The sequence below is a fragment of the Jaculus jaculus genome, chromosome 7, assembly GCF_020740685.1.
Source record: "Jaculus jaculus isolate mJacJac1 chromosome 7, mJacJac1.mat.Y.cur, whole genome shotgun sequence".
Taxonomy (NCBI): Eukaryota; Metazoa; Chordata; class Mammalia; order Rodentia; family Dipodidae; genus Jaculus; species Jaculus jaculus.
In genome coordinates this window covers 101091784-101105947 of record NC_059108.1, presented here as the reverse complement: position 1 = coordinate 101105947, position 14164 = coordinate 101091784, and the positions used below count along the sequence as shown (strand labels likewise).

The following is a 14164-nucleotide window of genomic DNA, read 5'->3' as shown; positions in this document are numbered from 1 at the left end:
CTAACAGGTTGTAAGTACATATACTTAAGAAAAAAATTAACAAAAGTGGCAAAAAATGTCTACATTGGGCTGGAGAGATGGCTTAGCGGTTAAGCGCTTGCCTGTGAAGCCCAAGGACCCCGGTTTGAGGCTCGGTTCCCCAGGTCCCACGTTAGCCAGATGCACAAGGGGGCACACACGTCTGGAGTTCATTTGCAGAAGCTGGAAGCCCTGGCACACCCATTCTCTCTCTCTCCCTCTATCTGTCTTTCTCTCTGTGTCTGTCACTCTTAAATAAATAAATAAAATTAAAAAAAAAATCTCTACATTGATAACTGTGTGACAATGACAAAAGAATTTAAGAGAACACACAAAAAATGGAAATACATTTCACATTCAGGGGTTAGAAGAATCACTGGTTAGGTGACTAATATCCAAAGTGATTTGCAGAATAAATGCAGTCCTTCTCAAAGAACCAGTGACAGGCCTTACAGAAGTTTATCTGCCAATGAAGACTACAGGAACAAGAATATTTTTGTCATACATGTGATCACATAAACTAAACTCTGAATAATAAAAAAATAATCTTAGGCACAAAAACAATAAAACAGAAGCCATCCTATTAATTGACCTCAAAGCATACTGCAAATCCATAGTTTGATATGAACATAAAAACCAACACATAGACCATAGGACATGCTATAAAGAATGGACAATCTTTTATGACTCTTACTTGAAAAATTGGATAAATTTTATATATTTTGCTTTTAAAATGTATTATTATTTTTTTGTTTATTTTTATTTATTGATTTGAGAGCAACAGGGAGAGAAAAAGGCAGAGAGAGAGAATGGGTGTACCAGGGCCTCCAGCCACAGCAAAAAAACTCCAGACTCTTGTGCATCCAGCTAACTTGGGTCCTGGGGAATTGAGCCTCCAATCAGGATCCTTAGGCTTCTTAGGCAAGCGCTTAACTACTAAACCATCTCTCCAGCCCTAAAATGTATTATTTTTATAATTATATTTAGTACAAGTAATATTTTGGATTGGGGTAGCAAAATTTTAAACCATTACACAATGGATATGAAAGGATCCCAGCATACAGTGGGAATTGCAGAACAATTTGAATTAAAAATGACATATCATGAAGACATAACTAATATGTACTAATGGACTACAATTAATTTTATGTTTAATGAAAATTCATCACTACTTATATATTAAAATGATAGTATTCTTCCTTTGTTTATATATAAGAACTATTATCACAAAACAATTGCTTTTAGAATTAGCTATATATAAAAAAATTCAGAAAAATAGAGTCTTTTGTTTGAGAAATAGAAGAAATAATTGTATATAATTACACATATTTAATTCTATATATTTTATTATTATTTCATTATATAATTACATATTGCATATGCCACTTGTATTTCTGATTTACATTTATTTCCTGTGGTAAGTTACAAATTTCACCAAATTCTATGTTTTTGTCTTCTGTGCAATCTTTTGTTCAACGATAAAACTCTAATCTACATACATTATTGCTAATGGAATGTTACATTTTTCTCTTTTACTACATACATAAATATTTACTGATTGTGTGTAATGCAGTGAGGACCTTTTTTTTTTTTTTAACCTAAGTATGTTTAATCTCTGACTGGTGTTTCATTTATTTAAGATCCATTGAATTCACACCAGACACCAACTTGGTAGCAAATGTTGCAGAAATAGCTCAATATTAAGCAAAGATAAGGGTGGTGAAAGATATTTGATGCTATCAATTTGAGTTCTAAATAAATGCTAATTTTAAAAGTGTCTTACTCTATGCTAAATCTGTAATTCATGCTTTGAGTTCAATGAGAGAGAAACTCAGAATCCCTATTCATAAGTTCTTACTGGCAAAGGGAGAAGTCTGGCAAAGATAAATCCATTGTATAATTAAATTTAAATAAGAAATATGAAACTGTTAAAAGATACAGAAATATACATCACTAACAGAGGTTCTTTCTATTCCAGAAAATACAGGTAAACTTACTTGTGTAGACTTGGGAGTGTTGGTTTCTAAGAAGTGGATGGAATTAATTAGCATAGACATAAGTAGAAAATGAAAAGAGGACCTCAGATTTGTGTTGGGATATGAGAGAATGGTCTGAAGTCTTTTCTGAGGTAGTGTCTCCTTCTGGCCCAGGCTGACATGAAATTTACTATGTAGTCTCAGGATGCCCTGAAATTCATGACAATCCTCCTATCTCCAACTCCCAAGTACAGGAATTAAAGGTATGTGCCATCATGCCCAGCTCAGATTTAAATTTTTAAATAGTGAAAAGACCAGTATTGTGGTATGTAATCTGAGCATTTGGATTTTGAAGAAGCAAGAGTGTACACAACCCAGGCAATCCTGGGACATATAGCTAGAACTTTTCTAAAATTCAATTAACTAATGAAAATTTAAAAACTAAAAAATGGCAACTATATGATGTCATACATATGCAGTTAGATTGATTTGGTCAATTATTTTACAATGTAAAAGTTTATGAAAACATCAATTTGTTCTTCTTAAATATATGTAATTGTCATGCATCAATAATGCTGACAGGAAATCTAGTTATGGCATAGTCTCTTGTGCCTGTGTATATCCTGAAACTACACTAAGTACCATTCAGAGTTGATCCATTGAATGGGGGAAGGGGGTTCATAGTAATACAACTAAAACTAAATAAGGGCTGGAGAGATTTCATAGTAGTAGGAGCTTGCCTGCAAAGCCAAAAGACCCTGGTTCAATTCCCCAGGACCCACATAAACCAGATGCAAAAGGTGGCACATGCATCTGGAGTTCATTTGTGACAGCTGAAGGCCCTGAAGTGTCCATTCTCTCTTCTTTTTTATCTGCCTTTCTTGTCTTTCTCAAATAAATAAAAATAAAATAATTATTTAAAAATAAATATGAAATTGAATATGTTTAAAGGTCAGCAAAAAAGTCTCACAGAGATGGAAGTTTTTCATATGCATTTATATTTGAATTGAAGATTCATATTACTAAAGAAGGAAGCATAGGCTTAAAGCAATACATTTGTGGCTCAAATTAGGATATGTTAAGTTTTAGGTGTTTGTGAGGCATCAAAAAGACATGCTGAGGCAGAAATTTGGACAGTAGAAGACAAATATCTAATGTAAGTTTAAGGACGATTCTGAAAAACAAGGATACAGACTTCACAGACAGAAAATAGAGCTAGTTGTAAACAATCTTCAGCAAGCATAACTTGTCACCTAGGGAAATTTTCTAAAATAAGGTTAACTGTGGAACAAATAGAATTCCAGGTAATACTAATGATATGCTGAGAAGAAATATAAAGACATCCTAGTAGAAGTATCAGAGAGGAAAGTAAGACAGGATCCATTTCATAGTTAAGTGTGTCAGCTAATACCACTGTATCTCTTTCAACAAATTTAAGCACATTTCCTATGCATCCCTGCAATAGTTAATACATGATAACTCTTTGAAAGCATGCATAGCACTATTCTAAAAAATACAAATTTACATATATACTTGTGTAGGGTGCATTTATACTTGTATCCAAAAAAATGTCAGGTCTTTCCAGAACCAAATAATTCATGTGATTTAGTAGGAAGATTGTATAATGCAGATTTTTAAAAAGGAGGAAAAAATAATTATGTTAGGTGATGGTATGTTAGTTCTTAATTGTTGTGACTACTTCACAATATGAAATACAAAAATAGATTAATGCACATTCATGTGAAGAAAATGCTAAATATATGAATGATTTATAAATTAGTGTTGAGGCTGGAGAGATGGCTTAGTAGTTACAAGTGCTTGCTCGCAAAACCCTGTGGTCCAGGTTCAATTCCCTGGTATCCATGTGCATGTACATCCAGATGCGCAAAGTACTGCATGGATCTGAGTTTGGATGCAGCAGCTAGAAGTCCTAGTATGCCCATTCTCCCCCTCTGTATGTGTGCACATGTTCGTGTGTGTGTTTATCTGTCTCTCCCAAATACTTTTTCTCAAGTAAAGAAAGAAAAATATTTTTTAAAGTGAATGTTGATGGTGAATAGAAAATATGTTATACTATGGCTGTGATGCTGTGTGCCCTGGAGAGATTCATCTGACCCACATACCGATTTCTGGCCAAGGGATGTTTTAAAAAATTGTTTGTTTTTATTTTATTCCCAAAATAGTGGCATATTTATGTGTCATTAATTATTCCAATCTTTCTCAATAGTATGTTGTACACTAATTTTCAGGACTTGAGTAATCTTATTTAAAGAAAGTTAAAAAAACACAGGGTCCACACAAATGTTTTCTAGGAAAATTAATGTATGGAAAAAATTTTCAAACCTGAAGTCACTGGGACACTGTTCTGCTATGATAATAAGGAAGTTACTGGTGAGAGAATCTTGATTGATAAAAACGAAAGACTATCAAAAGACTAGTTCTGGTTTTTGTTGTTGTTGTTGTTTTTTAGAAACAAGCATTTGTGTTTATTAACCAGTGGAGGAAAGTCTGAGCCACACACCTGACCAGTCCTTCCTATAGTCTACCCAGCTAGGCTAGCTGCCAAGAACCAGGAAGAGCAGTAGGCAGGACCCCTCCTCCCAACTTCCTCCCCAGGCTGAGTTGCTGAGTTCCAGGGAAGCCAAGACCCACTGAGTCAGGAAGAGGAAAATAGCAAAGGAGGGCAGAGAAGGAAAGAAGGATTTCATATTGATGTATTGAGCAGAAATGTTTTTGTTTTTTATTTGTTTGTTCTTCTTAACCTTTGAAAGAGTTCAATCTAATGTCCCTGCATTCCAGGCATAGTAGGAGTTATAAGGTATTTCAGTCCACTTATCTGCTTTGGGACCCTTTACAACTTCACAGATTTACCTGCAGATGCATTCTTGCATTCTTGCACCTCAAGCAGCTAGGGCAATAATCATATAGAAACGTTGGTAAATACTCCTTTCTTTCAATGTGACATCGCTCATCTGTCATTGCTCCAACTACACCAAATATTTATGCATATAAATTTAATTATCAGTCATTAGAATTTCTTTACTCATTTGTTGTAAAAACAGTATTTCATTTGTTGGCTCCTCTTCAGAATTTTCTTCATAATGTTTCATGTTGAAGTCTGCATAGACTGCAGTGTTTGTTGAATAAACTCTATTATTAAGTGTACTGTTCTGATCTTTGCATAATAATTTGCATAACTACCACCAGAAATAGATGTTTCTCCCCTAGGAAGCAAGTTTGCAAAGAATCATTATGAATTTTCATTGTGGTCTGTTAGTTTTTACCTCTAGGCATGTTACAGTATTATTTTAAAATGCAGTGTTTCATTTTTAATTTAGGATCTATTCCTTAAAATAATAAGTCATTCTGCCACATTCTACTAATAATATGATTTCATAAAATATACTGATATGCTTTGTTCCTTCATTCTAGTTAACTGGCTTTTTCTTTTTGGTTTTTCGAGGTAGGGTTTCACTCTGGCCGAGGCTGACCTGGAATTTACTATGTAGTCTCAGGGTGGCCTCGAACTCATGGTGATCCTCCTACCTCTGCTTCCTAAGTGCTGAGATTAAAGGTGTGTGCCGCCACACCCAGCTAACTGGATTTTTTTTTAAAAGGCTTTTTTCTACATTTTCAGGGTGAAACAAAGATCTTAAAACTAAAGAACCTTCGCCCTCAGGACTATGCCAATTATAGCTGCATTGCTTCAGTGAGGAGCGTCTGTAATATTCCTGATAAAATGGTGTCCTTCAGACTCTCCAACAAGACAGGTATGGACTTTTACCATGTGTTTTTGTCTAGTTTCTATAACTGCTTTAAAAAATAACTCAGTTGTTATAAATATTCAGAATTACTTACCTTTCAATCTTTTAAATATTTTCATGCTATACGATCTGTGTATGTATGTGTGTATGACATACATGTGCCACTTTACATCTGACTTCAGGTGAATGCTGGAGAGTTAAACCTGGGTCCTCAGGCTTTGTAAGCGAACACTTTTAACCACTGAGTCATCTCCTCAGCCCCAGTGTTCAGCTTTTTTATTCCTCAGAAATATTTAGCATAGCTGAAAGACTCTTGACAAATCAACAGTATATATTTGTATTACAGCATAGTACATAATGCTTTTATATACATACAAAATTGTGATTTTTTAAAAATAAGATAGTTATAAATGCCACAAATAAGCCTATATCACTTTCACAGAGATTTTTCATAAAAAATGTTCTCTCCTAAGCTACTTAAGTGTTTAGTTGATGCAAAATCAGGAAAGAACTTTTCTTAAACTCGTTGAAATCAAGAAAGAAAATTAAGCAAAGCCAACAAAAAAAGTGCGTAAATGATCTCTTTTATGATTTTACTTCAAGAATCACCAGAATAAACTAATATTTGAGTTGGTTTTAATAAATACTAATGTCTAGTGGCATTGATATGTTTTTAATTTAGATAACTATCAAAGTCAAAATTTTAAAGACTTTTTCTCATGGACATTGTTTTATTTAGATCCAATTCCTTATTTTGCCCCTTATTAGCTGGATCTTATTGAGTGAGTCAATTCACTGTTTGCCTCATTTGCTCATAAACTCATAAAGCCATGGGGAAGAATGAATGAGATGAAAGGTTGAAAATATGGAGAGTTCATGGTATCCCTTCATTGAGCAAAGAGATGGTCCAAAAATTCCAAACACTCATTTGGTTAAAAGATGGAAGTTAGGATTTTATTGGATAATAATATTTAATTTATATTTTTTAACAGATTGTTCTGTTTTATTGCCTCTCTCCTGTCCCTGTTACCCTGGGGCCCTCCTCAGTAGGGTTATGGAATTTACTGTGGGGTCATGAAGGCCTCAGTCAATGCCAATGGGATAGTGGGAAGAAACGTGCCTTGGAATATTCCCATCCACTCTGTGGATCTTACAATCTTTCTGCCCCCTCTTCTGCAATAATCCCTGGGCCATGGCAGGTCTATTGGAGTCTGATTTAGTGTTAAGTTCTCTGTATTCTCTGGATTTCTGCTTTGATAGGTTGTGACTTAATGCATTAATTCATCAACATATGTTCTATTAAATTGCTGATTTATTGAAATGTCTATTGCTTCATAATTCACTCCCTTACTCATCAGCAATTTTGTGAGCTCCTATTATGAGTCAGAATTTCAGGTGAAGGGATGTTGGCCAGGATGTAAATTGCATTCTAATACAGGCTGCTATACTAAGTACCAGGGGAAAATAATTAGAAGCAAGTCCAAGAACTATGAGGGAGCGGAAGTCAACTTTATCAAAAGAGATGGGAAACATACTGTAGAAAAATGCAATAAAATTGTATGTCTTTTTTGTCTTTCCTAAGATTTCACAGCCTAGGGAAAAGAAGAATTATCTTAAATAGGACTGGCCACCATATTAGTTTCAAAATGAAGCTAGGCTGTTTTATTGGGAATAAATAACCTCTTCCTTTAATGTTCAGTCAATTGTATTAGCATGCAAGATGATAGAATTCCTAAAGTGCCTTAAATCAACTGGGTCACTTTTGTTGCCAGGATTATTTTTAACAAGAAAACAGAGTCATTTCCACCTTTCTTATAGAGGGCACAGTTGTTATATATATAAATACTTTGTTTAGCCTTTCAGCCTTCTGTTCCTTTATTTTTGAAGCTAACGTATAGGCTCAGAAATCATTGAAACAAATAATCTTGTTCTCCTTTATTATCTCACTAAAGTTGAGATTGGTATTCATTACAAAGTACTAGAATTGTAGGAAATAATTGTACTTAACATAGAAGGCAATACCTGTGTACTGTTCCAACAGAGGCACCCAGGGTTCTTGCTTGCATAACCCTTTACATAATCAAACCTGGTTTCCTTCACAATTGTCCCATCTGTGTGCTTGGAATTGGAAGAATTGGTGCATTTCAAATATATGAAATCATTCAGATAGCTCTCAAGGTGCACTGGGAGTAAACTCAGCTTGGACAAATTAGTTATGTGAATGAACAAGTAAGTTAATACAAGCCATTTTACTGTGCAAAGGACAAGGAAGGGGAGCACAGGTCATAGTCAATTTGGGATCATGTGTTCTATAGAATTCTCTGCTGTGACATGGATGAAAGGACCTTACAATAAACTTTTGTTTTGCAAAATATAAAGAAAAGCGTATACATTATTTAGAGGGAGAAAATTAGTTATACATGAGGTAATAACGCTGGTTAACCTCTTCCTTAAACAATATGTTTATTGAAATGCCACATTTGGAAAGAATTTTCTTAATGGAGGTCAAATATTGACAAATTTAATTTTGGAATGAACATATTTTCATTACAGCCTCTACATATAGTCACACAATTTTTTTTTCATTAGTTCTTTATTGTGGTGGTTGGTATGTATGTCCCACAAGCAAGAACAAAACAGCCAGGATACCAGGCAGAGCTCATGCACTAAACTTTTTAATTACTATCATTGTATAGAACTGTTTACACAATGTACAAATAATACAGCAAGTAAAATACAAACAGTATCTGCTATGACTAACTTGTTTTCAGTTTTGATGGCAGAATGGTTTCACTATAAGTAGATTCCTGATTCATTCAATACCTGCTAAATGAGGCAGGATTTTTCTTGTAACTGTGGAACCTGGGAATAGACCCATTAGAAAAAGGTTGAATAACTGGAAAATAAAATTAACAACAGACTATTTTTATGTGCTCATTTTATTTTGTGAATATGGATTTTCATTAATAGAAACACATTCATATATATATATATATATATATTTAAAACAATATATATGTGTAGTTTCATATATATATATATATATAAAATTTATTTATTTGACAGGAAGAAAGAGGGAGATGGAGGGAGGGAGAGAGAGAGAGAGAATAGGCATGCCAGGGCCTCTAGATACTGCAAACGAATTCCAGATGCATGTGCCGCCTTGTACATCTGGCTTACATGGGTCCTGGGGGATTTAACCTGGGTCCTTTGGCTTTGCAGGCAAGTGCTTTAACTGCAGGCCATCTCTCCAGCCCATCATTAATAGAAACACATTTTCTAATGTTACTTAGAAGAGCAATATCCTGGTGGCATTTAAAAGTCTTTGCCATCTATAGATTAACAGTGATTTTTATTTTTTAGAGGTAGGGTCTCACTGTAGCCCAGGCTGACCTGGAATTTACTATGTAGTCTCAGGGTGGCTTTGAACTCTCAGTGATCCTCCTACCTCTGCCTTCTGAGGGCTGGGATTAAAGACTTGTGCCACCACACCCAGTCACAATAATTTGTTTTAACTTCCTTACTATGAGTTGGCATTATAGCTCATTCCTTCATGTCAAGCCAAAGAAAGTGTATTATAATATGTTGGCTTCAATGATTGTTTGACCAATTATGAAAATGTTTCCTGTCACAGAAGTGTCACTATATATCACACCTAATCTAGTAAACTGAAACCTTATCATGACCATTCATAGTATGTTATATAAAAAGATATAGTACCACATGTATTTATTTCCTGTCATGTATATGGGCCATGTGCCATAGTGCTGTGACAGAAATTAGAACTTACTGATAGTTCTAACTATACTCATTTTGGAGAAAAAATATTACATTAGCTTGCTTGCTTATTTTCTTTCTTTCTTTCCTTATTTCTTTCTTTTGTTCTTTCTTTCTTTCTTTCTTTCTTTCTTTCTTTCTTTCTTGATATGTTATTAGTATAGCTTTAGTTATTATGTTTATTTAAATAACATGTTAAGATTTGTAAATATAGACTCTTAATAAACATGTGTATTTTTGAATGATAATAATTATGGTTAGTATATATTATCTTAAATTGCTCAGATTATGTACATTTACAATGTAAGGACACATATGACATATGATAAAAATTTTGTTTATCTTAATTTATTTTGAGAAGTTATATGCTGATGGTTCATGATTTTAAAGGCAAATAAGAAATAAGTAGGTTACCTATATTGGGAGGTATTTATGATAATGAATTCTATAAAGAAACAGGACAGGTAGACCTAATTTTACTTAATTATATATGTCCCTTGATTTAGTCTACTCAAACTTAACTTAGTGTTTATAAATATTATCTTATTAATATGTCTTCCTTTAATGTATAGTACATCTAGAAAGTAACTTATTTGAAAAGTATTATAGATTTTAGTGGAAGCCTATACCTACTCATCTCTTTTCTTTTTATTTTATCTCCCTCCTTCTCTTTTCCTACCATTGTTCCTTCCTTCCAGTGTTTTCACTTTTCTTGGACTCTCTCCCTCGGGCTCTATAATCCTTCAGTGTGCCTTAGTGAATCGTTACAACAGGAGACAGATTTAGGTAGCCAGCATATGCTGTTCCTCTTCTACATGCTTCATGCAGACTTTCTAGAAGTGGCCAACCACTGTCGTGAATTTTGGCATAAAACTTTTGCACATAGTAATACATTCATGGCAGTCTTCTATGTTTTGAGGAATGCAGGTTAATTATTATAAAGACAAAATACTATTTTAGGTATATGGATTTTAATATCTCAAGTTATGAACTAAGATATGTCAACACTTCCTCTAATGATGTGTGCTTATCATAGATAGCCTATTTGAATGCAGGAGGAAGTTCATGGACATAAGCCACTTTTCTTAGTCATATAGATTTATTTCACTTTTATTTTTTGTTTGAAAGACAGTGAGAAAGGGCCAGGCTCCTCCCCGGTGGGTAGGTAGTCCTGAAGGAAGGACCAGGCTCACTGGTTCCTCCCAAGGGGTTGAGGAGAAGGAATGAGCGTCAGATGACTCAAAAACCTCTTCTAGTCACCGGAGAAAAAACACACTGAGTCAGGAGTCTTGTGAAAGCAAGACCTCACAGGAACTCGCTTTATTGTTATAAACAGTTGCCTATATAATGTTGGGGACAAAAGCAGGGATTTTAGGATGGGGGAAGAGGTAAGGGCCAATAGTAAACTGTGACTATTGAAATGATAATTCCAACTCCTGTGCAGAAGTGGAAGGCAGGAAGCCATTAGGCCTTTTGCTGAGTCTGAGGCAGATAACCAAACTTTAACTAGGCTCAGAAAGTTCCACTATGCCTCACGCCCAGGCCTGTCAAGGCCCAATATCTCCCCCTTTTGTTTTTGTAAGAGCATTAGTCACCATGCCCCTGCCTTAGGTTGAAGATCTTACCCATCACTGGGTACCAGGTGTTTAGCTCACTGAGAACCCACTCCATTGCCTGTCTTATGTTGTCTCAGTCAGTCTGAGATTTTACCCATCATTGGTCACATGGAGTGCAGAGGAGGTGGCAGTGGGTCATCTGAGGAACTTAATTCCTGAGTTGCCAGCCTGTGGTAATATATCTCAACCTGATGGAGTTTTATTGTCTCTAGCTGCTGGTGAATGAATTGTGTAATTTTGTTAATTACATAAAGCCCAACAGTGAGGATAAGGAGGAGGGGAAGGAGGGGCCTAAGATAAGGGAGGAGGTAGGGTAAGAAGCCATGTAAGCTCGTCCACATTGTGCTGTCCTGGGGGTCCCGTCGTCTCCTCTCCAAGTCTTTCTGGAGCTTCTTAATCTTGTCTTGGATGATTCTTGATTTATTGGCGTAAAAGCAGTATTTTTTTTCTGTAAAAACAAGCATATGCCTCCCTTTCTGGCCGTTAATAGGTCTAGTCCCCTCCTGTTTTGTAGGACTACCTCAGTCAGGAAATCTAGCTTCCAGGAATGATATCTATATCTGGGATTAAGGTGGCTGGGGCCAAAGGCCCATCCAATTGGTGGGCAGAAAGTTATAGGCCATCCCACCTCCACAAACATAAACCATTCCAGAAGGCAGGCAGCACTGAGCACTGGGCTCAGTTGTGTTAAAAGTACATAAGGAAGTTATGAATGTACCCCACATCTATACTGAAATTATTAGGGAAGGTGGGGCCCAAATGCAAGCTCCAGAGGAAACATTGGGAAAAGCTGGACAGGAATAGGGAAGGTGGCTGAGCAATTGTATTGCAAGCAGATGGGGAGCCCCAGATATTTTAGGTCTCTCACTGGTACCCAAATGGGTCTCTTTCTTTTTACAAAGTTTTCCCATGGACAAAAATTTTATGGGCTTCACATAAGTTTGTTTTTTTTTTTTTAAACTCCTTTGTGTTACAGAGTTTTTGTACTTTAATCACTTCTTAGTACAAAAGATTATCCCATGGTTGGGAAACAAACAAATCCTTTGATCTCAGCAATACAAACATAAATCTTAAGGAATGGCCAGCTCTTAGCAGTAACACTAAATGTGTATAATCTTGCTTACATGTAGGTGCTAAAGTCTTGCTGTCAAATGGCCAGAGCTATGGATACAAGGCCAGCCAAATGGCTCCAGACAATTCCTTCTCTCTTTTTTATTTTTTCTTTATTTTATTATGAACCAGGACCTTCTGGGCCTTGGTGCAGAAAGACTGAGTCTGTCTTAGGTTGTCCTCTACGATATTTAGGCCTTACTTGTTATTGGTACATTATTTCCATCATTCATGCCCTATCTTATGTTGACCTAACTCAAGAGATTCTTACCTGTCTTTGACTATCAGCCTCTACAGGGGCTTTAAGATAATGTCTCAGGAAGCTGGGATCGGTCCCTAGCTGTATCCCATGTACTTCTGCATGGATATCCATAATGGATCTCAAAAGGCATTTAACGAGTATGGGCAGAAGTCACAGAATGAGCAAAAGACAAACACCTGTAGCAGTAAAGCTTCCTGTCCAAGAAGTGAGAGAATTTCATTCACGCAAGGAAGACTTAAAAGCAGATATTAAGTCATCAGCTATATCAAAAGTAAGATGATTATTTTGTAAACACAAAATCTCTGAATGTAACTGAATCAGCTCTAAGGAAATATTATCATTATGTCAAATATCTCTTAAATGTATTTTCCCAATGCTGTTGACTATTATTATATTTTTTAGAAGTAACACAAATCCATTGAAAATCTATATGACACTCCAAACGAGTTCTAACTTTCAACCTTAGTATATAGAGCAGCTAACAGGTGAAACTGTATCTAGGGTAAGGATCAATCCCAAATCTTAAAGGGAGGCATAGTTTAACTTTCTCAGGAGCTACTTTAAAGCTGTGAGTATGAAGGATAGTTAGACATTAAAAGTATAAGCCTAAAGCCAAAAGCCACAGCACACTTCAGGAACTACTTCTAGGCACACTTGGTATATCTTTAGATTGAAATCTGAAACCCACCATCACACCCTAAGATCCACATAATGGCACTGACTCCAGCCAGGTGGCTGTAGAATGTAGACTACAAGCAAATAAACAATTGAATATATTGGGGGCCATTTATTTAAATTACCACATTCTGCCTCTGGAGCCCATCACACACAAAAGCTGCCGGTGAACCAAAAGTGAAAGGAAAGAGAAAGGGAATGAAGAGATGTTGACAAACAAGTACACATTATAGAAGAAAAGTTTAGCACATTAAATATAAAGACTGTCTCATAACACATGAGGGTACACTCACACACACATGTACACCGATCACCTCCTCAACACATGCCTCTCATGGGGCACTAGTCATCTGGTTTCCTGGAGCCCCATGTTAGGTGCTGAGGAGGAAGATGAGCGTCAAACAACTCAAAAACCTCTCCTAGTCACCGGAATAAAACCACACTGAGTCGGGAGTCTTGTGGAAGCAGGAACTCACAGGAAGTCACTTTATTGTTATAAGCAGTTGCCTATATAATGGTGGGGACAAAGATGGGGAATTTAGGATGTGGGAAGTGGTAAGGGCCAATAGTAAACTGTGACTATTGACATGATAATTCCAGTTCCTGTGTGGAAGTGGCAGGCAAGAATCCATTAGGCGTCTTGCTGAGTCTGAGGCATATCACCAAACTTTAACTAGGCTCAGGAAGTTCCACTAGGCCTCATGCCTGGGCCTCTCAAGGCCCAACAAGAAAGAGCGAGAGAGAGAGAGAGAGCTAAGAAAAGGAGAGAGAAAATGGGTGTACAAAGGCCTCTTGCTACTGCAAATAAACTCCAATAGCATGTACCATTTGTGAATCTGGCTTTACATGAATGCTGGATATGGAGGTTTGACTCAGATGTTGCCCATAAACTCATATGTTTTGAATGCATGGTCACCAGTTGGTTGCAGTTTGAGAGGTGCAGCCTTGCTGGTATGAGTGTGTTGC

General features: G+C 36.1%; 1 protein-coding gene across 1 annotated transcript in view; it reads left to right on the top strand.

The window, feature by feature from the left end:
* Mdga2 (MAM domain containing glycosylphosphatidylinositol anchor 2) overlaps positions 1-14164 on the top strand; it is a 954594-nt gene that overhangs the window by 625355 nt on the left and 315075 nt on the right. Inside the window, exon 5 of the mRNA XM_004649150.3 lies at positions 5632-5764. Coding sequence (XP_004649207.2) covers positions 5632-5764 — 133 coding nt within the window. The remainder of the gene's footprint in view (positions 1-5631; positions 5765-14164) is intronic.